The sequence below is a fragment of the Pleurodeles waltl genome, chromosome 8 (assembly GCF_031143425.1).
Source record: "Pleurodeles waltl isolate 20211129_DDA chromosome 8, aPleWal1.hap1.20221129, whole genome shotgun sequence".
Classification (NCBI taxonomy): Eukaryota; Metazoa; Chordata; class Amphibia; order Caudata; family Salamandridae; genus Pleurodeles; species Pleurodeles waltl.
The window spans coordinates 1,258,768,722-1,258,790,800 of NC_090447.1; the positions used below are offsets into that span (position 1 = coordinate 1,258,768,722).

Consider the following 22,079-nt stretch of genomic DNA (forward strand, 5'->3'; position numbering starts at 1 on the left):
CACTTTCACAAAACCCTACTATGTGGATGTACTACCAAAGCAACGTGCAAGGTGGGACTAACTGTTTTAAGTACACTTTTCCAGTGTTCTGCTACGTCCTCCAGCTAACCAAAAGCTTACAGAGGAAACTGCTTTCTAGTCTGCACAGCATGTGTATCTACAGCTACACATGCCATGAATTAAATGTTACTTACCCTGTAAACATGTGTTTGCAGCATGTAGTGCTGTACACATGTGCCACCCTCCTCTTCAGTAGCCCTGGGTTGTTGCAGATACCTTAGTTTCTTTTGTATTTTTTCTTTCCTATTGCATGAACATCCTATGCTTCATTTTTACTCCTACACCAGCTAAGCGGGAAAACAGTATAACTAGAGCCAATGCTCATGGACAATACTGCATAAGGGAGGAGTCACTGTACCTTGTGACTCAAAAGACTTCTTTTGAACAAAAACAATTGGCACTCATCTGAGCCTAACACCCAATGGCAGGAGTATGCTCAGCATGTGAATCTACAACACTTCATTCCTTGAACAGATGTCTTCAGGGTCACTAAAATATTCCTTCTGATGTATGCTCCATCTAACCACAGGTTGTCCCTTGCCCTTCCACCTATCTGTTCTGTGGAGTAGTCTCTTAATACCATCTAAAATGTCCCAAATTAGATATCTGCACATTGGTTCCTCCAATTCTTTTGTACTCTGCATCTGAGGGTGCAGAAAATATTATTCATGAAACTGAAGTCTGTGCTCAGGTTTGGCGCCTATAGTGACAAAGTTGAGCTATATAGAGGTGCCAACCTTGGATAGGACAGTTGGCACTAACATGGTTCCTCAGTTGCACACTTGGATGAAATCAACTGACTACTCGTATAACATGCAAGCCTCTCTAATGGACATGCCGTGCTCTGGATCTCACCTGCATGGCAAGAAGGTTGATTCAGGATTGAAGTGCTTTAAAGAAAGATAGGCCATGACACTTTCCTTTGGCTGTCCCACCCCTGCAAAATAGTACCCTCAAAAAATGTACTCCTTTCAGGACTTCCTCAAAAGGTTGGTGTATCAGCAATGCCAGGGCCCACCCAGTTGTTTCAGGGTACAGGCATGGATCAATCCGACAACACTCAGGCCGTCATGAGCAGCATACTTCCCAGTCCCCTGAAACTGCAGCATCACCTGTAAAGCTTTATTAGTTTGTCTTTAGTGGCACACAACCACTTTAGGGTGGCATGATCTGACATTTCCTCCAAGAGTGGCAAAAGATAACACCTGGCAGGTGGACCTTTAAGATTGTTGTATAAAGCTGTTTCTTGCCATTGCTTTAAAAACTGCAACATCTCCTGCCCACATCAGAGTGTGTTTCAGAGGAGCACCTATCCATCTTGCTCCAAGAACTGCAAGCAGTTTTTGCCAAAGGAGCCATGCAGAGGGTTCAGGCCATGGAAGTGTCTCTATAGTGTTAGATCAAATTCAGGATGCTAATGCTGGCCTAGGTTCTGTTGGACCAGGATTCATGGTGGCTTTAAATCTGCAAGCGAGATATTCCCATGCTTTGTTGGAGATGGTACTTTAATGTGCCTCTCCTGCAGTTACACCGATATTACTTGTAATCTAGGGTGAGCTAGGAGCCGTGAGCTAGGAGCATTTTCAATTTGCAGTGTTACCCTTCTGCCTCACCATTGACCCTCGGTGTTTACAAAAGTGATGACGCTGGTAACATCACACCTTTGGAGGTCAGGGATTTCAGTTTTCCTCTACCTCAAAAACTGGTGGTTGAAGGCAGGATTACCACAGTCAGAAGTGTACCACCTCCAGATGACTGCAAACCCCCTTGCATCACCGGGACTCACTATCAATGTGCCGAAGTCACTCCTGACTTCTTTTAAGAGGCTTCCGTTATCATTGGAGTTGTCCTGGATATGGTGCTGTTTCAGGCCTTTTCCCAGTCAGGAGAAGTGCAGGACATTCAGGCTATGATCCTGATGTTTCAGCCCCTATCTAGGGTCTAGTTGAGAGTGACTGAAGCGTCTAGACCTCTTGGCATCCTGCTTGTGGACTCTGCTAGGTGGCATATGCAGTTTCTACAGTGGAACTTGAAGTCATAATGCTTCCAGCACCAAGGGAAGCTTTCAGTTTCCACCCAGATTATAGAGGACACTGCAGATAGTCTGCATTGGTGACTCAGCCACAGTTGAACCATTGGAAATACCTCTCTCTCTCTGTCCCACCCGGAGCTGATGGTGGCGATAAAAGCATCACACCTGGGACAGTGATGTCATCTGGGAGAGGTGGTGTTCAGAAGATTCTGGCCTCTAGCAGAAACTTTTCTCCACATCAACCTGTGATGCAGACCAGTCTGACAGTGAAATCCTGCCTTTCAAATGGAGGCTAGTTTAAGATCTCACAGACAACATCACCACCTTGTAGTACTGCTACAGAGGGCAGCCCCAAGCCTCCACAACAATGGGGAGAGTCTTGGCTACATCTTTCCGCCACTGATTCGAACACATCCTTTTTTGCGCTTGAGCATGCAAGAAAGTTTTGTCTCAGAGACTCATTCCAGTTACAGTGGAGCACAGGGCTCCTGCACCCTTTCTGCTGCTGCCTCTCCTGCCCAAGGTGTGATCATCAGGAACAATCAGGCCCACATCATCTCTTTGGCTCAGGATAAGGCAAGGGGGCTGTGGTATGCAGAACATCTGGTCAAGAGCATCTGTCCTCCATTCAGTCTACCTCTTCGGGAAGACCTCCTGTCAAAGCAGCTGGGCAGAGTTGTGCACCTAAACTTGCACAATCTGCACCTCCATGCACTGAAATTAAGTGAAGGTAGATGACTGTGTTAGTACTTTCTTCCAAAGATCTGTTCTTTCGGCCTCAATACATTTACTGGACTAGCCATAGTGGTTTAAATCACCCATAGTGATGAGATTTCTAAAAGGTTTAACTTGTTTGTTTCCTTCAAAACCCTTTCTAATGCCACAGTAGAATCTTAATTTGGTCCTCACTTTCCTCATGTGTACCCCATTCAAACCAATGCACACCTGTCCACTGCCCTCCTGATTGTGAAGACTGTTTCTGGTTACCGTAACTTCGGTTCGCATTGTGAGACCATGCTTTTTCCAGAAAGTCATCCTGGGGTTGAGGTGACTTTTTTGCCAAAAGTTTTGATTTATTTTTCTGGGAGGCTGGCTCAGTATATGGTGCACACCTATAGGTGAGGCATCCTGTACTGAGTCCTGGCAACCTGTAATGATAGTGTAGGAGGTTCTAGATAACCAGATCTCTCCAGGAGGGTGTAAAGCAGTTGCAAATACCACACAGGTCAGTCAGTGATGTACACATAGGAAAGAACCATACCAGTGTTAGAAAAATTTTCTATATTTATTGTAACGCACACACTAGAACTAACTTTGGTATATCTCCTTACCGGAAATATGAACATATAAAAATGTACTTCGAAAAGGGTATTTACAGGCATAGAGTATGTACAGGCATAGAGTAATGTGCCCATATGGGGGGGTCCAAACCATATACTAAGTAAATGGAATGCAAGACTCAATTCCAACCCAAACTACCACCCAAAGACACTTGGGACTGGGAAAGCATAGGAACACCCAAGGTAAGTAAGTGGTATTTCCCAGGTGTCCATGTGCAGAGGTGTAATCCCGGGTTAGGTGTCCATAGAATATCGTGGGGAAGTCGTGGTTGGAGTTTTAGAAACCTTCCCAGAGGACCCTGAGGAAACCCGTTGGGACAAGGTAGGTTGGATAGTGCCCCACCTGTGGATACCCAGAACAGTGTAGTGCCTACACCAGGGAGCCTAAATGCATAGGGGTGCCGTTGTGTTGGAACCTCCCGTTGAAGTTAGTGGGGATCTCGGTTGTCCAGCTGCTGTTGTGACCAGTGGACCAGGTCGGTAGAACCCAGGGGTGGATTCTGGGAGAGGAGGCGAAAAGGAGAGATAGGACACAGTCCAGATCACCGAGAGGTGCCCAGGTGGTACAGGAGGACAAGGTCCACCCTTCCTGGTAATGCTTTCCTGTAGGAAGGTGGTCAAAAAAGTGCAACTGTGGAGTCCAGGTGATGCTGAAAGATCCCAGGAGTCATCTATGAGCTGTCCCAAGCCAGTCATCTGAATGCAGCGGGGTCAGTGGTCAGCAGAACTACCAACAAGGTTTGGCAAATGCAGGGAAGCGTTGCACGAAGATTGTAGGATTTGTGGGGACCAACAAGGGCCAGGCGACTCAACCTTTACAGGTAGGTTAAAGCCAGCCCTCAGCAAGCAGGAGAGCCAGCAGGAATCGTTGAAACCCTCAGCAGGACCCTCTGGCAGCAGGCAGAGGGAGTCACAAGGAGGCCTTGACAGCACAGAAAAGAGTGATGCCCACATCGCATGAGTTGCATTGCAGAGAGGATGTTCTTGGAGCTGGGGAGTGCTGCAGGCCTGGAGCTTCTTGGAGCTAGGAGGTCTTCGGACTGACGAGCTAACAAGCCTGGGCAACTACATACGCAATGCTGTGCATAGGTGTTTCAGCCAAGCAGCTCCAACGAGGCACCACAGACTTCTCAGATGCAAAGAAGACAGCTCAGACCTCTGGAGAGCCACAGAACCACGACTTGTATTGGAGAGCCTTGAGGAGTCCGTAGGACACCAGGATCCACAAACCGGTCGTTGTTTTTGAGGTGCCTGCTGTTGCAGAGGAGCAACTCCTTAGTCCAAAGGAGATTCCCCTTGCTTTTCCTAAGCGCAGGCAGAGCCCTTGTGCCTCTGGAGGATGCACGGCCACGGCAGTTGCAGAAGTCTTGCAGACCTTGAAAACTAAGTTGCAGTAGGATCCCTTCTACTGGTTAGTCTTGCTGTCAGTCCCAGTGAAGAAGTAACCTTGAAAGAGGGTTGGACACTTTCTGCAGGTACCGACCTATAGGGAGCCCTTTGGTAGCAGGCCCAGGGAGTAACGGGAAGGCCTCAGCAGCACAGCAAAGGGATGACCACATCACAGGAGTTGCAGAGATGACATCATTCTTGGAGTTGGAGGATGCTGGAGGCCTGGGCTTCTTGGAGCTCGGAGGTCTTCAGGCTGAAGTGCCAACAGGCCTTGGCAATGACAAGCAGCCACGGTGCACAGGTGTTCAAGCCAAGCAGCTCCAGCGAGAGACCACAAACTTCCCAGTTGCAAGGAAGATAGGTCAGACCTCCAGAGAGCCACAGAACCACCACCTGTGTTGCAGAGTCTTGGAGAGTCCGTGGGATAGCAGGAGCTGCAAGTCAGTCATCAATGTTGAGGTGCCTGCGGATGCAGGGGAGTGACTTCTTCACTCCAAGTGAGATTCCTTCTTGCTTTCCTGAGTGTAGGCAGAGTCCCAGTGACTCTAGAGGATGCACAGCCATGGGGTTGCAGAAGTCTTTGCAGAAGGAAGAAACGCATTTGCAGCAGGAGCTCTCCTACTGGTGCAAGTTTGCTCTTTTTTCCTGTGGTACAGCACAGGTTCTGGTGTCCAGGTTGCAGAAATGTCTTGCTGAGGAGACCTTGCAGACAGTTCCTGAAGTCCTGCAGACAAATCTAGTGACCAACCCTCATGGAAGCCCTTAAGTAAACCAGGAAGGGGGTTGAACAGTATCTGCAGTGACCCATCTATCAGAGGGGGTCAAGGACGTCATCCACCTGTGCTTACCAGGAGCTCCCAGGGGCCTCTGCACATCTTATTTTCAAGATGTCAGAATCAGGTGGCCACCTGGCAGAGCTCTTTGTACCTCCATAGGGGAGAAGGTGGACAGGGGGTGGTTACTCCCTTGTCCTTTGTGTGGCCAGAGCGGGAACCAGGGGTTTTTCGCACTTGTCCAAACTGGTTTATGCAGGGAGGGCACCAAATGTGCCCTTCAAGGCAGTCTGGTGGGACTAAGAGGCACTTGCACCCCAGCCCAGTGACACCTTTTTGTAAATGAGGTGGTTATACCTCTGTCCCACAGGAATTCCTTTGTTCTGCCTTCCTTTGCCTGAGTTAGGCTCGGCAGCAGGAGGGTAGAACAGTGTCTGGGGTTGGCAGCAGCACAGCTGGCATGCATATCCCGCAAGGCTGTACAGGCAGACATGGGGGGATCTCCTAGGTAACACCCAGAGTACATGGTTTCATACAACTAACACTGGAATTGGGTAAGTTGCATGATTCCATCATATTTGATACCAAACATACCTAGGTTCGGTGAAGCCATAATGTAGTTGGACTACTTGTGTTGACCAGTGTCCACTACATACCTTAAAATGGCATTCCCACCCTTACAAAGCCCAGGGAATAGAATTTTGGGGTTTGTTGGGGCACCTCTGCTCATGCGGGGGTGCCCTCACACTTGAAACCATGCACCCTGCCCTTGGGCTTAAGAGCTTACCTCAGGGGTGACTTACAGGGTCAGAGTGCAGTGACCATGATATAAGGGAACCCTTATATCTGAAGTGAAAGGTGCTTGCACCATCTCTTGCAGTCTACAATGGGAGGCCTGGAGTCACAGTTTGAATGGGCCCCCTTGGGTGGCACAATATATGCTGCAGCCCATGGAGGACCCCTGGTGTACCAATGCCCTGGTTACCTAAGTACCAAATACTAGGGACTTACATGGGTGCACCAGTATGCTGTTTGTGGGGTGTAAAACTTACCTTACGGCTAGATTTAGGAGAGAGAGCACTGACTCTGGGGCACTGGCTAGCAGGATCCCAGGGTACTACAGAATAAACACACTGACACCAGGCAAAAAGTGGGTGTAACTTTGCCAGAAAGATGCTATTTTCCTACACACATTAGCCAAGAAGCAGCCGCCCGAGAAGTAGAGGGCCCATTTCACCAGGGCCAAGGCTACTACCACTGCACTAGTATGCAGAGTGCCTATAATTGACATTCTGCAGGCAGTGACCTGGGCATCAGTACACATGTTCATGAAACACTACTGTGTGCACAACCAGGTCTGATTGGTTTGGCATTTTCCCCCCTTTCCGTCCCCCAGGCCTTTTTGGTTTAAGCCCTTCCACAGACCCTCCACCTTGAGAGGTACTGCTGTGGCTTGTTCTATAATGATGAGGAACCTGCAATTCGAATTATTCATCAGAAAAGCAAGTTACTTCGTTGGGGTAATGCTCTTTCTAGTGGATATTTTAACTGCAGATTCCTCACAGCCCTGCCCCACTAACCTTCACCTCCCCTCCCTATTCCCCCACTGTTTTCTGCTTCATTCAACAAGTATTGAGAGTCTTTGAAGGATACTGTGATAGAGTGGAAATCACTTTTAAAAGTGGTTTTAAAATACTGGTATGTTTTATGGATGCATGTGTTCCAGCTACTTCCCCATAAAGGTGGTACAGTCATGTATTAAGTGATCAGATTTTTTTTTCATAAGATTCTTTCTGACTGATACTTTATTCTTAGTTTCCTCTCTCCTGACACAATGGATGTGGAAAACCTTTCTCAATAGCAATGTTCCCACAGACCCGGTAGGTGGTGCTGTGCTGCTCCATTGCGAGTCCACACCACCCCAGAAGTGACTGAGCAGAAATGCATATCGGCACCACTGCTGCACACTAACATCTGTTTGTTCCCTTTGCCCTGTTGGCACAGGTCTGGAGCGCCACTCCCAACTTTTTTCAGTTTTCCAGCAACTTCCAAAAGATCTCACCAGTATGCTAGGGAATGATGTCTCTCTCAAGACTGCAGTGTTCAAGCCATGCTCAGCCAATAACTCTGAGTCATGCGATAAATGTACCATAATCTACCCGAACGCTGTCCGAGACCAGGAGGCAAAGCTGTTTGTCGCCAAACACAAGGAGTGGGGGGCTTTGTGTAAGTCATTCTCTGAACCAAGACCGATCGACTTGGCGCTTGAAGATCTCCTGTAGGTCCAGGCCCAAACACAAGAATAAAAAAGCAAAGTGGCACTCTACCCCATCCCACAGCTTAGACTTCAAGGAGAAGATGTAAGGGCATCACAATACTAGTCGCACCCTTTGGAGGTCTCCAAACACATAACAAAGTCCTCATCTGATCCTGACATATCTGCCTTTCCCTGGCTGTCGTCAACTCTGCAGCAGATGAAACACTTGGAAGAGACCATGGTGCAAATTTTCTGTGCTCGTTCAGATCCCTTTTGTGCCCCATCAGGCCCAACAGAACTGCATGGGCCCACAGTTGGCTTACTACCAAAAGGTTCATCCCCGGCCACGTCTGTCCCCTGTAGGACCATTTACTAGACCCATATCAAAACCAATACAGACTTTTGCTATGATCCCAACATACATGTTGTTGCAGGTGCCAGGGTCTGACCCTGAACTGGCTTCAGCTTGAGCCCTACCAAGGTTGCACTTCAAAATTGCAAAAGCACAACTGCTCGTCCTGCAACTTGACTGTAAATCCGTGCCTTTGCCATGTTACACCTATCAGCAGAAACTCCATAATCTGTTTGATTCTGACTTTGATTTGATGTTAGAGCTAGGGTCACCCTAGGATGTTGATAATGATTGTGTGGAGGATCTCTTTTTTTCTCCTTCATAATAGGGACGATGCCTTCCACATTGATTGACAGCATGCCATTGGGCTTAACAAATTTTCTGAGACAAGATTTAGTATTTCCTCCCTGATTGGTGAACCACCATTTCTGATGGATACTTCTAGCCGCACATTTCTCACTTTAGAATACTCTCCAGGCTGCCAGACTAGACCCAGAAACTGTTCTTCAGCAGTGTTCACCTAGGTGACACCATGTGGCTCCATGCTATCCTCATAACACCCTGGTAGTGATGGAGCAGAGTCACCTATCAGTCCACCCACGAGCTCTGACATTTGTTACTTTCTTCATCTTCTGGCATGGATCTGGAGGCTCTAATCCTAATTTTTATTGGTCTTTAACTATGAAGGCACAGGTTGGATCAGTGGTATCCAAATGCACATTCTTAAAAATGCTGAGGAAAATTATGGCACTTCTTCCGGTCGAGGCTTTGTTGCCATTACCATAATTTTCCATCATTTTCAGACTTTTGGTCTGCCTAATACAACCCTTCATAAAATACAAGTAACTCAAAATGAAGCCACCAGACTAATATTTCAACTCCCTAGAAGTGTGCATGCTACTCCCCTACTTCCTGTGAATCAACACATTCAGTTTAAAACCTCCAGTGTTTTTAAGCATTTGAGGGGATGAGCACCCCACTTTCTAAATAAGAAGGTGGAAAAGTACATTCCATCCCATAATTTCAAATCTGGTCATGCCAAATGATTCTTTTCCTAAATTCCATTAGAAAGGATCAGGAGGTTGCAGCTTTGCAGCATTAGCCCCAGCAATTCGGAATTGTATGCCAGACTACAGTCACCAAGAGTATGATATTAGGCAGCCTTACCAAATTCTCTTGATATAGCGTTTCAAGCAAGCCTACCTACTTTAGCCATCTTTCCTGGACTAAAAATCTTTATGTTAATATTTGAGCCAAGAAATGATTAGTGAAGGTGCACTATGTAAAATCAGTTAATATTACACAGCATGTATGTAACTGAGCACAAGAAAAACTTGCACAAGGCTTGCTCCAAGTCACTGGTGCAGACTCAAAACCTCACCCAATGCTGTTCGAACAGATGGTCAAATCTGTACTCCAAGCCTTTCAGTAAGGCCCAAGTCCAGACTTAAAAGAAAGCAGGCCTTGACCCCACTCCTCCCCTCCAAATTGAAAGAGAAGGCGCAATGGTGTCCTGTTGTGAGTTGGTCGCAGAGCCAATTCCTTTGCTGATTCCAGTGTGCCCTGCGTTTATTCTGGAAAATTGGAAACACTGCAGCAAAATCAGGCCCTTAAGGAGGTCATGCTTCAGATTTTTGGTATGCTTCAGTATCCCTTTGGTGCCCCTTCAGCCCCATAGGGCCCCCCAGCTTGGTTATCAGCGGATCCTTCTTCAGCACCATGTCTCTCCTTGGAACCAGCCTCTGGTTTCTTACTAACTCCAGTACAAGCTTTGACTCTATGTCCAGTATCTGCGCCAGGCCCTCCCAGTTGACTCCAGTTCTTATACTGACGTGGGACACCGAACTGACTTCGTCTAGTCCAGTGTCACGCTACAAGATTATGAATGCGCAATTGGTTATTATACATCCCGACTGACCTGTCGCTCTACCAGGGCAGACCCACCAGCAAAGGTTCCTTTTCCTTTTGGCTCTGACTCTAAACAAGTAGCACTGCAGATTATGAATGATTCAAGAAGCAGTGTTCCTGCCAATGAATCCCAATTCATTCCCCAGGTCTCCTGGATAGTGAGTCCTAGAGGATTGAGGCTTTTGGCAAGCATGTGTTTTACAACTGCCAGATTAACATTGCAGTCTGTTGGTGCGGTCCTGGGCAGCTACATACATGCCATGTGGCACATGGCCAGCAAGATTTTGCTGGCAGTCCCAGTAGACCTCAGTGCCTTCCTGGCTCAGATAATTCATGACTAGCAAAATACTGCCAAATATGTTAACTGTGCAGAATTAGACACCAGGGATTGCTTGGGGTGGAATTTGACTCCAGAGTTGTGCTTCGCTGACATGCAGGTGCGATCCACAGAATTTTCCAGGAATGCGCAAGATTCTATTGAACATGCTTATCTGATAGAGACTTCTAGTTGCAGATTCCTTACCTTAGAATTTCCCCCAGGCGTCAGTCTGGATCTGGAGATTTTTCTCGAGCAGTTGCCCTGCACTCCATCAGGTAGTGTGTCTGTGCTGTGCGCACTGGATGTGACAGCGCAGGACCTATATAAGTGCCTCTCCAGCGCGCTGAGTCAGTTCTTTTCTTTCCACGCCAGCCAAGCGCATATTTGAAGAAGAGCTACCCCTCAGTCGCTTTTTGACTGATCTTTTTCAATGATTTGTCAAAGTATTTTGAGTGTATTCACTTGTGATGCATTGTAGATGTCGTCACACAAGACCGGGTTCAAGCCCTATGAATCCTGTCATTAGGTGATGCCCGTGACTGATCCGCACATTGTGTGCTTGTGGTGTTTGAAGTGCAGGAACAACCTTAAGTCATGCTCAGAGTGCCAGACCACGAATCCGAAGGCTTTGAGGGAGCGGTCCCTAAAGCTGCTTGTGTCCCGACGCTCAGCTCTGCGTCACTCTCGGTCGAGAGGAAGGTCCCAAGAGCAGTCAGAGCCCACATTCTTCGTCGTCTCACTGCCAAGTCTTGAGCCAGACGGAGTAAGGTGAGGCACAAAAAGAAGTCAGAGAAATCCAAACGTTCTTCGACTTCACTCTGTCCGTTGGCAGATGTGACGTGGGAAAAGGATCATCGTCGTTCCAGTCCTCCGTCCTCAGAGCCTGTGTCTGTGGCAACTCCTGGCCTCCACGAGTTTATGGGAATGGTCCCTGCCCACCTTTGTGAGTTCTGTGAGGCCATGTGCCTAATTTTTGGGCAGGCTGACCCCATTGGAGCGCCTTTGGGCCCCGCAGGTTTGGCTGGGGCCCCTTCTGGTTCCTCGCCAGCGACTTGAGCCTCTCCACCAGAGAGCCCCCAGGGATCCGCTTCCGGATCCAAACCATAGGTGGTGGTACCACCTCAACCTTCGCCTCCGATAGTTCTGACGTCGATGCTCCTGATGCCGACTGTTCCCCCAGTCGGCGTTATCCCCATCCTCGTTCCCAGCTCCAGCACGGAGCCAGACCGAGTGGGAGGGGTTGATGAACCCCTTAGAATACCTGCTGGATGACTCTATAGACGGGCGTACAGAACTGGGTGACGTCAGTGGTCTGGACACTTCCTCAGACACTTGTACGCTTTCTCCCCTCTGCTGTGGCTTCAGAGGAGGGAGTGTCCTATTCAGTGGGGGTGAGGAGAGCAGCCGTGGACTTGGGACGCGAACTACCTTCGGGGGCTTCCAGGACCAGTCTCCTGACACAGGTGCTTCAACCTGGGGCTTCCACTTCTGAACCCCTTTTACCCTTCAATGAAGCCCTCACTGATGTCCTACTAGGGACCTGGTCCAAAGCCAGCACAAGTGCTCCTTTAAACAGGACAATAGCCCACCGCCATAGCCCCACGCCAAACGACCCAGTGTTCCTGACTAACACCCAACTCCTGGGAGCTTGGTTATCCAAGCCTCCACGTACCATGGACTTTCTCTCCACACCCTCCGATAGGGAAACCAAGAGGTTGGATCATTTTGGGAAAATGTTTTCTTCCTCCAGCCTGGTATTGCAGTCTGTGAACACCTCATACCATTTGCGCTGTAACACCCATACTTTATGGGACACGCTTGCACAAGTGCTGCCACAGGTCCCAGAGGAGCCCTGGGCCATTCTCTCCCAAGCTTTTGCTCATAAGAGAGATGCAGCTAAGTTCACAATCAGATGTGGGCTGGATACAATTGACTCTCTGGGCAGACCGGTTGCTTCGGCAGTGGCCTTGAGGCACCACGCCTGGTTGAGAGCGCCTGGCTTTTCGGGGGATGTCCAATCCACCCTTGCGGTCATGGCCGTTGATGGAACCCATCTCTTTGGAGACAAAGCAGACCTGTGCTCAAGTGCTTTAAGGTGTCCCGAGCTACAGTCCGGTCCATGGGTCTCGCAGCTGCCCCCTTAAACCCCCCCCCACCCCCACCCTCCCCACCCCCAGTGTGCTTTTGAGCCCTTTCCCCTTTAGCCACTGTGCCACACATGCTGCCCAGCTTCTGTGTGGCCAAGGATGTGGGCTCCAACGTCAGTGTGGATCAGGGAGCCAGCAGTCTAGCCAGTCCACCGCCTCCCTTCCTCCACTGCAGCCTCCAAACCTTCCTAGTCTAATGCTGTCCCATCAGAGCCCAGTCGGGGCGGGATTTGCCATCACCTGCTCCACTGGCATACCATCATGTCAGACAGGTGGGTTTTGCAAATAGTCCAAAGGGGCTGCTCCCTCCCCTTTCAGGGTACCTCTCCATCCATGCCACCATCCTACGATCGCATGACGGAGGATCATTTGCCAACTCTCCACAAGGAGGTTATGGCTGCCTTGACCAAGGGAGCCATAGAGAGGGTCCCTGTGCCAGAAGTAGTTTGTGATTGCTATTCTCGCTACTTTCTGGTACCCATAAAAGACAAGGGCTTCTGTCCTATGCTAGACCTTCAGTCCCTCACTCTTCCTTAGAAAGGAGAAGTTCAAGATGCTCACCCTGTCTCGGGTTCTATCTGTCCTAGACCCAGGAGACTGGATGGTAGCATTGAACATGCAGGACGCTTATCCTCACATTTCTGTCCTGCCTGCCCACAGGGGTTACTTGCGGTTCATGTTGGGCCACAGGCACTTTCAGTTCACCATGCTCCCCTTTGGCCTTACCAGTGCCCTTCAGGTGTTCACCAAGGTGATGGCGGTGGTCGCAGCTTATCTATGCAGGTCAGGGATTTGAGTCTTCCCCTACCTCGACTACTGGCTGTTAAAGAAAGGCTCGCCCCCAGACTGTCATTTCCCACCTCCAGACTACGGCGGACCTCCTGCATTCGCTGGGTTTAACTATAAACGTGCCGAAGTCACACCTAACTCCCTCTCAGACACCCCGTTTTATGGGAGCTGTTCTGGACACAGTTTGGTTTCCGGCTTATCCTCCCGAGCAACCAGTCCAGGATATTCAGGCTGTGATACTAATGTTTCAGCATCTTTCCTGGATTTCAGTGAGAATGACTGAGACTGCTGGGCCTCCTGCATCCTGCTGGTAAATCATGCCAAATGGCATATGCGGGCTCTGCAGTGGGACCTGAAGTTCCAGTGGTTGCGGCATCAGGGGAGTCTCTCTGACATGGTCCAGATCTTGGAGGGGATTGCAAGATCTGCAGTGGTGGCTAACGAATCAAGATTGGTTCAGGGGCAGGTCCCTCTCCCTTCCCCAACCAGACCTCACAGTAGTGGCAGCTGCATCATTCCTGTGATGGGGCAGTCACATGGGAGAGGGAGAGATCAGAGGACTCTGGTCTCTGGCGGAGTCCGAGCTCCACATCCCCCTTTTGGAGCTCAGTGCGATCAGACTGACATTGAAAGCATTCCTTCCCTCTCTCAAAGGGAAAGTGGTTCAGGTGTTCACGGACAACACCACTGCCATGTGGTACTGCAACAAGCAGGGCGGGGTGGGGTCTTGAACCCTTTGTCAAGAGGCATTTAGTCTCTGGACATGGCTAGAACATCAGGGCATTTCCATAGTGGTTACACCTGGCGGGCACTCTGAACATCAGAGCGGACAAACTCACACGACAATGCCTGGTCGATCACAAATGGAGTCTCCACCTGGAGGTGACGCAAGGTCTCTTTCAGCAGTGGGGTGAGCCATTGCTAGATCTGGTGGCCTCCACTGAGAAAGTGCATTGTCAGCAGTTTTGCACTTTGGAGTTATGAGGCGGCACTCGCTCGGCAACACTTTTCGTATTGAGTGAAGCTCAGGCCCCCTGTACGCCTTTATGCCCATACCACTTCTGCCCAGAGTTCTGAAGAAGGTCAAGAACAACCAGGCCCAAGTGATCCTTGTGGCTCTGACCTGGGCACGAAGAATCTGGTACCCCGAGCTATTGAGCATGACGTTAGATGTCCAATCAGACTACCCTTTCAGGAAGATCTTCTGTTGGAGCAGCAGGGGAGGGTTCTCCACCTGAACCTGGTCAGCCTCCGCTTTCTTGCATGGAGATTGACCAGCGGCAGTTGCCAGCTTTTGACTTTCCTCCCAAAATCTGTAAAGTTACCTTGGCAGCCAGGCGTCCCTCCACCAAAAAGCTATACGCCTGTCGATGGAACAAATTTTGTAACTTGGTGCACAATCAAGTTCGTAGACCCCCCGGTCTGCCCCTCTTTCTGACGTTCTCCTGTTCATACTTTCATTGGCCCAGCATGGTTCTGCTTGGGCTCCCTCAAAGGTTATATGTCTGCTATATGCATTCCTGAGAATACCAAATCAACCCTCCTTGTTAAGGTCTCCGATAGTTAGTAGGTTCCTGAAGAGTCTTACCCATGTTTCCTCCTTCACCGTTTATCATGCCCCAATGGGATTTGAATTTGGTTCTAACATTTATGCGTGCTCTCTTTCAGCCTCTTCATCATTGTCCTCTCAGGCTATGACACTTTAGACAGTCTTCCTTGTGGCCGTTACTTCTGCCCGTAGGGTGAGCGAGCTACAGGCTTTGTCATCCGAGCTGCCCTACCTTACCATCTATCCTGACAAAGTGGTGCTTTGTACACTGGCCTGCTTTCTTCTGAAAGTGGGCACGCCCTTCCATGTGTTCCAATCCATCACCTTGCCTACTTTTTACACACACACCCTCTTCCATATAAGGAAGAGGTGAGACTCTACCACCTGGACCCAAAAAAGAGTGTTGGTGTTCTATCTTGATTGTACCAAAGAGTTCCGGGTGGATGATCAACTCTTTGTTGGGTGTGAAGAAAGGTCAGGCAGTGAAAAAGAGGACCATCTCTTGATGGGTGGCTCTCTGCATTAAAATGTGCTACGCATTGGCTAAAAAGCAACCCCAGAGGGTTTCTGTGCTCACTCTACAAGAGCGACTGCTGCGTTAGCGTGCAGAGTTCCAGTCCTGGACATCTGTCTGGCGACAACTTAGGCATCCTTGCACTTGTTCACTAAACACTACTGTCTGGGCCGAAGGGACGGGTACTTTGCCTGTTTGGTCCTAAAGGACTTCCTAGTGTGATCTTGTTGCGTAGGCTCTCATTATCCTAATGAGACTACTGGATTTTTGGGTGGCAGGATCGTTCGCAGTGTGGGGGACTAAGTCTAACCCACGGAGAAGGACCCTTGTCACCCCAAATCCGGGTTGAGCTCTGGCTAACTAGCAGTGCCTCATATCTCCCAAAGGGAAGAGACAATTGGGCAGCTGAGCGCATGACATCTTAGTGCTTCCCAGGGAAGTCGTGGTCACTCAGATCCCAACCAGTTCTCTCATACAGAGTGTGGTCTCATATATAAATGACAAAGGCAGTTTGAGTTTTAAAAATTAGTTTAATAAAACGAATGCAGTTTAGATAGCAAGGCGTGAGCCGCAATTACCAGAACCATACAACACAGTAAGATTGAAATAGTGACGAGGAGAGTGAAACATAAGAATAACGCTATCATAGTGCTACTATAGTACGTTCTCTCTTCTAAGTTCTATTTTGAGCACAGCATGTTAAGCTCTAAGCCTGCCTTTCGGGATCCCCGGGTGGACATCAACCCTCATGCCTGTGATCTGGATCAGCATCTGCAACAGGGCAGTCGGCGTCTAGTTGTGGTTCCCTGGTCGGAATCTCCCTCTTACGTGTACCAGGACTAGGAAGTGTTTTTATAACTAACACGCCGGTGTTCTAAGAAACGTCCCTAAGTAAGAATGTGTACTCCTAAAGACTAAACTTCTACCACATCTATCGGCAATGTACCAGACTGTATCCTTGACTGAAGCACAGAGCGAGCAAGAATGTATTGTTTGAGAACTCCGGTGCTGAAGTAAACTAAACAGTGTGATAGAAGAAAATAAAACAAGACCGTGAAACTGGTTATTGAAAAATAACAGTGTGAGGCTGAATAAAACGCATCTAGAACAAAGTGCACAGAGGCCTAATGCTTTAAACAAACGCGCAAAAGCTATATTAAAAATGGCTACAACACCAATCTTGGGTGACCAACCCTTCCCTGGGGATGTTATTGCTTTGGTATCAATTCTAAGGTAAGGAATCCACAACTAGCTGTCTCCAGCAGATGAACAAGTTTGTTACCTTAAGTAAAGCCTTTTCTTGTCGATACATATTCTAGTTGTAGATTCCTTACTGACCCACAGATTCTCCCCGCTCCACGAACTGATTTTATAGTGTCAGGCACTTCTCTTTCCAGACCCTAGTTTTGATGCACCAGTGGTCAGTGTACTCCATGGCTCCATGCTTCTGCATGCAAAGTCGTGAAAAGTAACTGACGTCAGCGCGCTGGGGCTGCGCCTATATAGGTCCTGCAATGTCTTATCCAGCAGGCACAACGCAGACAAGGGACGCAGAGCCAACCGACGACACCTGACGGCGTGCAGGGTTACTGTTCGAGGAAAATCGCCACACCCAGACTGACCTCTGGGTTAAATTCTAAGGTAAGGAATCTACAACTAGAATATGTCTCTACCAGATAAGGTGATATCAAAAGTCAGTAACTTGTTCTTCGATACCTCACATGTTTTTGGTGAAAAGGCACGTTGGAGCGTATAAAGGCTTGTTGGCCTTGCCAAGCAGTTTCCACACTACTTCAAAAAGTTCTGAGGCTATTGAAGAGGGTTGCTGTGTAGGCAAAGACAGAACTCCCAACCAGTACAGCAGCCACCCTAGTCCTTTCAAGGCCATGGACATAGGTAGCAGGCAGCACAGGCCAGGAAGGGTATCAGTCCTCCCATTCCTCCTCCACTGCTGTAAAACAGCCACCAGTCTGCTTTAGTGTTCCCTTACTGGTGCCTGCCCTTTATGTGGGGACCAGAATCCAGCATTTCCCCCACAGTGGCAATCCCACCATCTGAAGGATGGGTTTTTCAAATCAGATTGTTAAACTTGACTATGCCCTACTTTTTCTTTTTGCCCCCACCTGAGATACTATTTCACAAGTGTTTCTGTATATTCTTCTGCAGGATGTGCGATTGTTATTCTTCACCAGTGCTCTCAACACTGTATCGAACTCGGAAAGAGGAGACGGTTGTTACCCTTGTTATTTCCTTGTACCCAAAAAGACGAGAGACTGGCCTATTTTAGACCTTCAGCTTCTGAATGCCTTCCTGAGTAAGAACAAATTCAGAATGCTCGTGTTGGCCCGAATGCTGTCTGCCGTGGACCCTGATAACTGTTTGGTGTCTTTGGACCTGCAAGACATGTATTTTTATAGATGCAGTCCCACAGACCGAAATAGCAGAAACGTCTGGGTATTTTCTAGATTGTGAACCATATGGCAAGGTCCCCGGATGCCAGATCGGCTGAATTGAGCAGGTGATGTCTGGTGCATCACAAGTGGTGTAAGGCATATTTCAGCAGTGGGGAGAACCCTGGCTCGATCTTGTTGCCATCATCTAACACCATGTGCAGAAAGTTTTATGTGGCGTTTCCAAAATAACCGTTGTTAGGAGATGCATTCTGGCTGGAGTGCAACACAGAACTCATTTACAACTTTCCACCTCTGCCTCTTCTGTCCAGAGATCTGAAAAAAGATCATGAACAACCAGACCCAGCTCATCTTATTGGTTTCTTTTTGGGCCAGGACCTGGACCTGGACCTTCTGGCATGAGCATCTGTCCTCCAATCAGGCTACCACTTCATATACTGCAACAGGACAGGGTACTCCACCCGAATCCGGCCAATCTACACCTACATGCATGAAGACTAAGCAGCATCAACTGACTGCATTTGATCTGCTACTGGAAGTGGTGAATGCCATACTTAATGTCAGGTGCCACAAAATCCATTTATGACTGGTGTTAGGATACAGTTGTGGCCTGTTGTGATGTTCACAAGGCCGACCTTTTACAAGCAAAGCTGTTAGACATCCTCCTTTGTATATTTGGGCACTATGAAAGGTTATTTGTCAACTTTTGGGGTGTGATTTATTAAAGGTTTGACACTCTTCCTCCTAAACCATTTCATGCTGTATTTGAGACTCAAGTTGATCTTGATTTTTCTGAAGTGTATTTTCTTCAAGGAAATGCGTAGCTGTTCGCTGTATCTCCTGTCCTGTCTTTAAGGACCATCTTCACCTTCATGTTTACATCAGTTTGTCACATGAGTGAACTTCAGACACTTTTGGTGCATTCGCCCTTGTCTGTTTTATTCGTAGACGAGTTGGTGCTGAGGAGCTGAGTGGTATTCTTGTCAAAAGTTGTGACTCACGCTGTGCAAGCCATCACTCTGCTCTGTTCTTTTCTACCCCACCTCACTCTTCGAAAGAAGAGGAGAAGGTGCATCAGCTAGACTCCAAAAGGGGGTTAGACTTTTACTTTAATCCATACCAAGGAGCATTGACTACACAATTAACTACTTTTGGGATTCTCTGGAGCAAGAATGGCAAGGCTGTGCAGAAGAGGGCTCGGTTGAGTTGTATAATCCCCATTTAAGATGTTCTGTGGACTGGCTAAGAGAGTCTCCAGAAGGTCTGAGCAGCCCTTTGAACCAAGGTTAAGGTTACTTCCTCTTCACTGACATGTAGAGTGCCTGTCTTTGACATCTACCAGGCTAGAATGGTGGTGTGTGGACACACATTCAGGAAGCACATCCTGAAGGAAGGACATCATTGGTTTGAGTACACCACACAGACCCACAAGCATGTTAAGTACTGTTTTGGTATCTATTGTAAAGTGAGGAATCTATGGTTAGAAGTATCCATCTGAAGAACAAGCCGGTTACCTTCTGTAACACTGTTTCTAGTAAAAACTATCCAACCACAGGTTTCTCCGCGCCCTCCTATTTCCCCCTCATGTCGAGTCACCTCATTTTTAATATCTAAAAATGTCCCAAATTAGTATTGAGCACGCTAGCACCAATAACTGTTCATGCTGTAGTGTGAGGGCACAGAAAGCAACAAGAGAAGAAACTGATGCCAGCGCATAGGGTGCGGTGCTTGCATGTGGCTCTGCTCATCACTTTCTGTAGTCGTCTGGAGGCGTGGAGCTGCACAGTGACGCTTGGCAGTGCACAGGCGCATTGCTATGTAGAGAAGTTTTCTGAATCCATTCTGGCACCTGAGGAATATTGAAAAGTGGGGAATTTGTAGCTAAATAGATCCTCTCCCGAAAGAGCATTTGTGCAAGGTAAGCAACTTGTGTTTTGTGCAGCAGTTATCGATCGCCCTTTGGAATTTGTGAAAGCATAACATCAATCTTAGATCCAATTATCTCCTTGTTGTCTTATAGGATTCCCTGAATCTTATGAAGTTAAAGTTTTGTGTTACCTTTTTAACTGCTATTCTAGTACTTGCAGTGTTTCTGACCATTTAGCCCATTCCCTTAAAAAACAATTGTGTTCACGCTTTGGATTAAACTCAGTAAAGTAAAACATTATATCAAATAAGATGCATACATAATACTGTGTTAAGCCCATTTTTTTTTGTTTACAGTTGTTGGACGACATTTGTAACCCCATAGTAACACAGCCAAAACCTAAAATTGAATCTCCCAAAGAAGAAGAAAAGATGCTAAATGGTGATCATTGTCATCATAGTGAAATGGAATCAGCGGAAGGACCCATCAAAAACCCTGTAAAAACCTCTCAACACAATGGTGATTGCCATCCCAATGAAAATACTACCACTATGGATGCTGATAACTTCTAATCTCAAACTGTTCCACCATAATTCTGAAAAATATTTTTGTAGACTGTGACCAAAAAATACTCTGATAATTTATTGTTTTTCTTTTTGTTTGGTTTTTAATATGGATTTTTTCTTTTTTCTTGGGATATTTTATGCTATGCCATTCTATTACGAAGTTGTGCTTATTTTTTAATCAAACAGGAAGGAAGTACTTCTGCCTCATAAGATTCCTGTGGAATTGTGAGTTCATTATGTGTCGGTTAAGGGTTGAGCAACTTCTATAAATATTGAGTGTCTTCTTTAAATTCTCAAGATATGGGATTACAACAGTAGCAAGCCATTACTCTATTTAGGATGGGAGTCCCTGCTAATTGCGCATTCAGTATGCAAAATGATTTTCAATTCTAATCCAACCACTAGTTGATTTTTCCAAGGAAACAATATATACTTAATGTCTTGTAAACTTGCATTACATTACCTTGAATGCTTGTGAACAACAATCCAATTGTTCAGTGGCATGTAAAACACTTTGAAATGTTATTCCCTAGAAAAAAAATATTATGTCAAGCAAGAAGAATGATGTGCATACGTTTGTGTGTTGGAGCTTTCATTGCCCTTAAGAAAATGTAATTTAAATTAAAAGATTTTCTTTTCAAAATACAATAGTCTGCCTATTATTGTTTCTACTCCATGTTTTACCTTATTTGCTTCACAAAATGAATATAAAACTAATATTCATTTAGGATAGACATTTTGTTGATTAAAAAGTACCACTCAATCATTTTTACCAATGGATTGCCGGTTAACTTTTTTTCTGGTCCACCATGTTTGCATCCCTTACTAATGTATTTTGGGTGTGTTTGCTTGGCGCATCTCATTATCATACATCGATTTCTAGTTTTTAATTGTGGACATGTTGACTTGTTCTCATTGATCTCACCCTCATTTAGCAAAGCAATCGCAAATGTATTTGAATCTATTCAACACTCCCTATTACTTAGCCTGCACGCAATATGTCGCCCACCCAAATATATTTGTAGTCAATAATGTACACTGTGGTTGTTAAATTGTGTGTAAAATGCCTGCAGAAAATTGAAAAGCTTAACAATTTGATGTGTGCTATTTTCTTTCGATTAGTGATGTCATGACAAACATTGTCACTTGTGTATTATTCATATTCACTTCCATCTCTTCTATTCACAACTCTTGAGCACCTGCCTCCGAATGTACATCTGGACTGACTTAATTAACGTTTCAATTGAAAATTATTGAAACTATTCAGTGCGGATTCACTTTAAGTGGATTACCTGCCTGGAGTCATGGACCAGGCATCTCCTTACTTTGCACCTTCCATTGACAGAGGTCAACAAGACATGCTGTTATTCAGTTTTAAAGATAAAGCCAAGACAAACATTAGATCATTCCAGTTTCAGATTACTGGGTGGTGGGATGTTTGTGCATATTGAGTCCAGTGACCTGATCTACATCTGTAGCCCACTTTGACAAGAATGAAAGGGTCTGGCTTCTTTTCCTTCATCCCTCCAACATCAAGTGAAGACTGACTTGGTTAATAACAACACAACCACTCTGAAGGTCTTGCAACACTTCCCCACTTTGCATGGTTCTCCCAGAACAAGAAAAGCATTGAGTAGATACAAGGAAAGAAGATTAATGCCTTTACCGCAACATTCATCAAAGTGGCCCAGGGCACCTGGTTTTCTGTCCAGATCGGATATACAACTCTTACAAAAAAAAGAAAATGCCTGTTTTGAACGAGAAGCTGCCTGAAGTGTAGTGTGAGAAGGCCAAGGGCATTCTCAA

At 47.0% G+C, this 22,079-nt stretch overlaps 1 protein-coding gene across 3 annotated transcripts in view; it reads left to right on the forward strand.

Moving 5' to 3' along the window:
• HSPH1 (heat shock protein family H (Hsp110) member 1) overlaps positions 1 to 20,912 on the forward strand; it is a 571,713-nt gene extending 550,801 nt beyond the window's left edge. For all 3 annotated transcript variants that reach the window (XR_011194596.1, XM_069202180.1, XM_069202181.1), the window contains one exon: positions 20,064 to 20,912. Coding sequence is in view for 2 of the 3 variants with exons in the window: in XM_069202180.1 (XP_069058281.1) it covers positions 20,064 to 20,279 (216 nt within the window). In the remaining variant the exon portion in view is untranslated. The remainder of the gene's footprint in view (positions 1 to 20,063) is intronic.
• Positions 20,913 to 22,079: the final 1,167 nt, after the last annotated feature.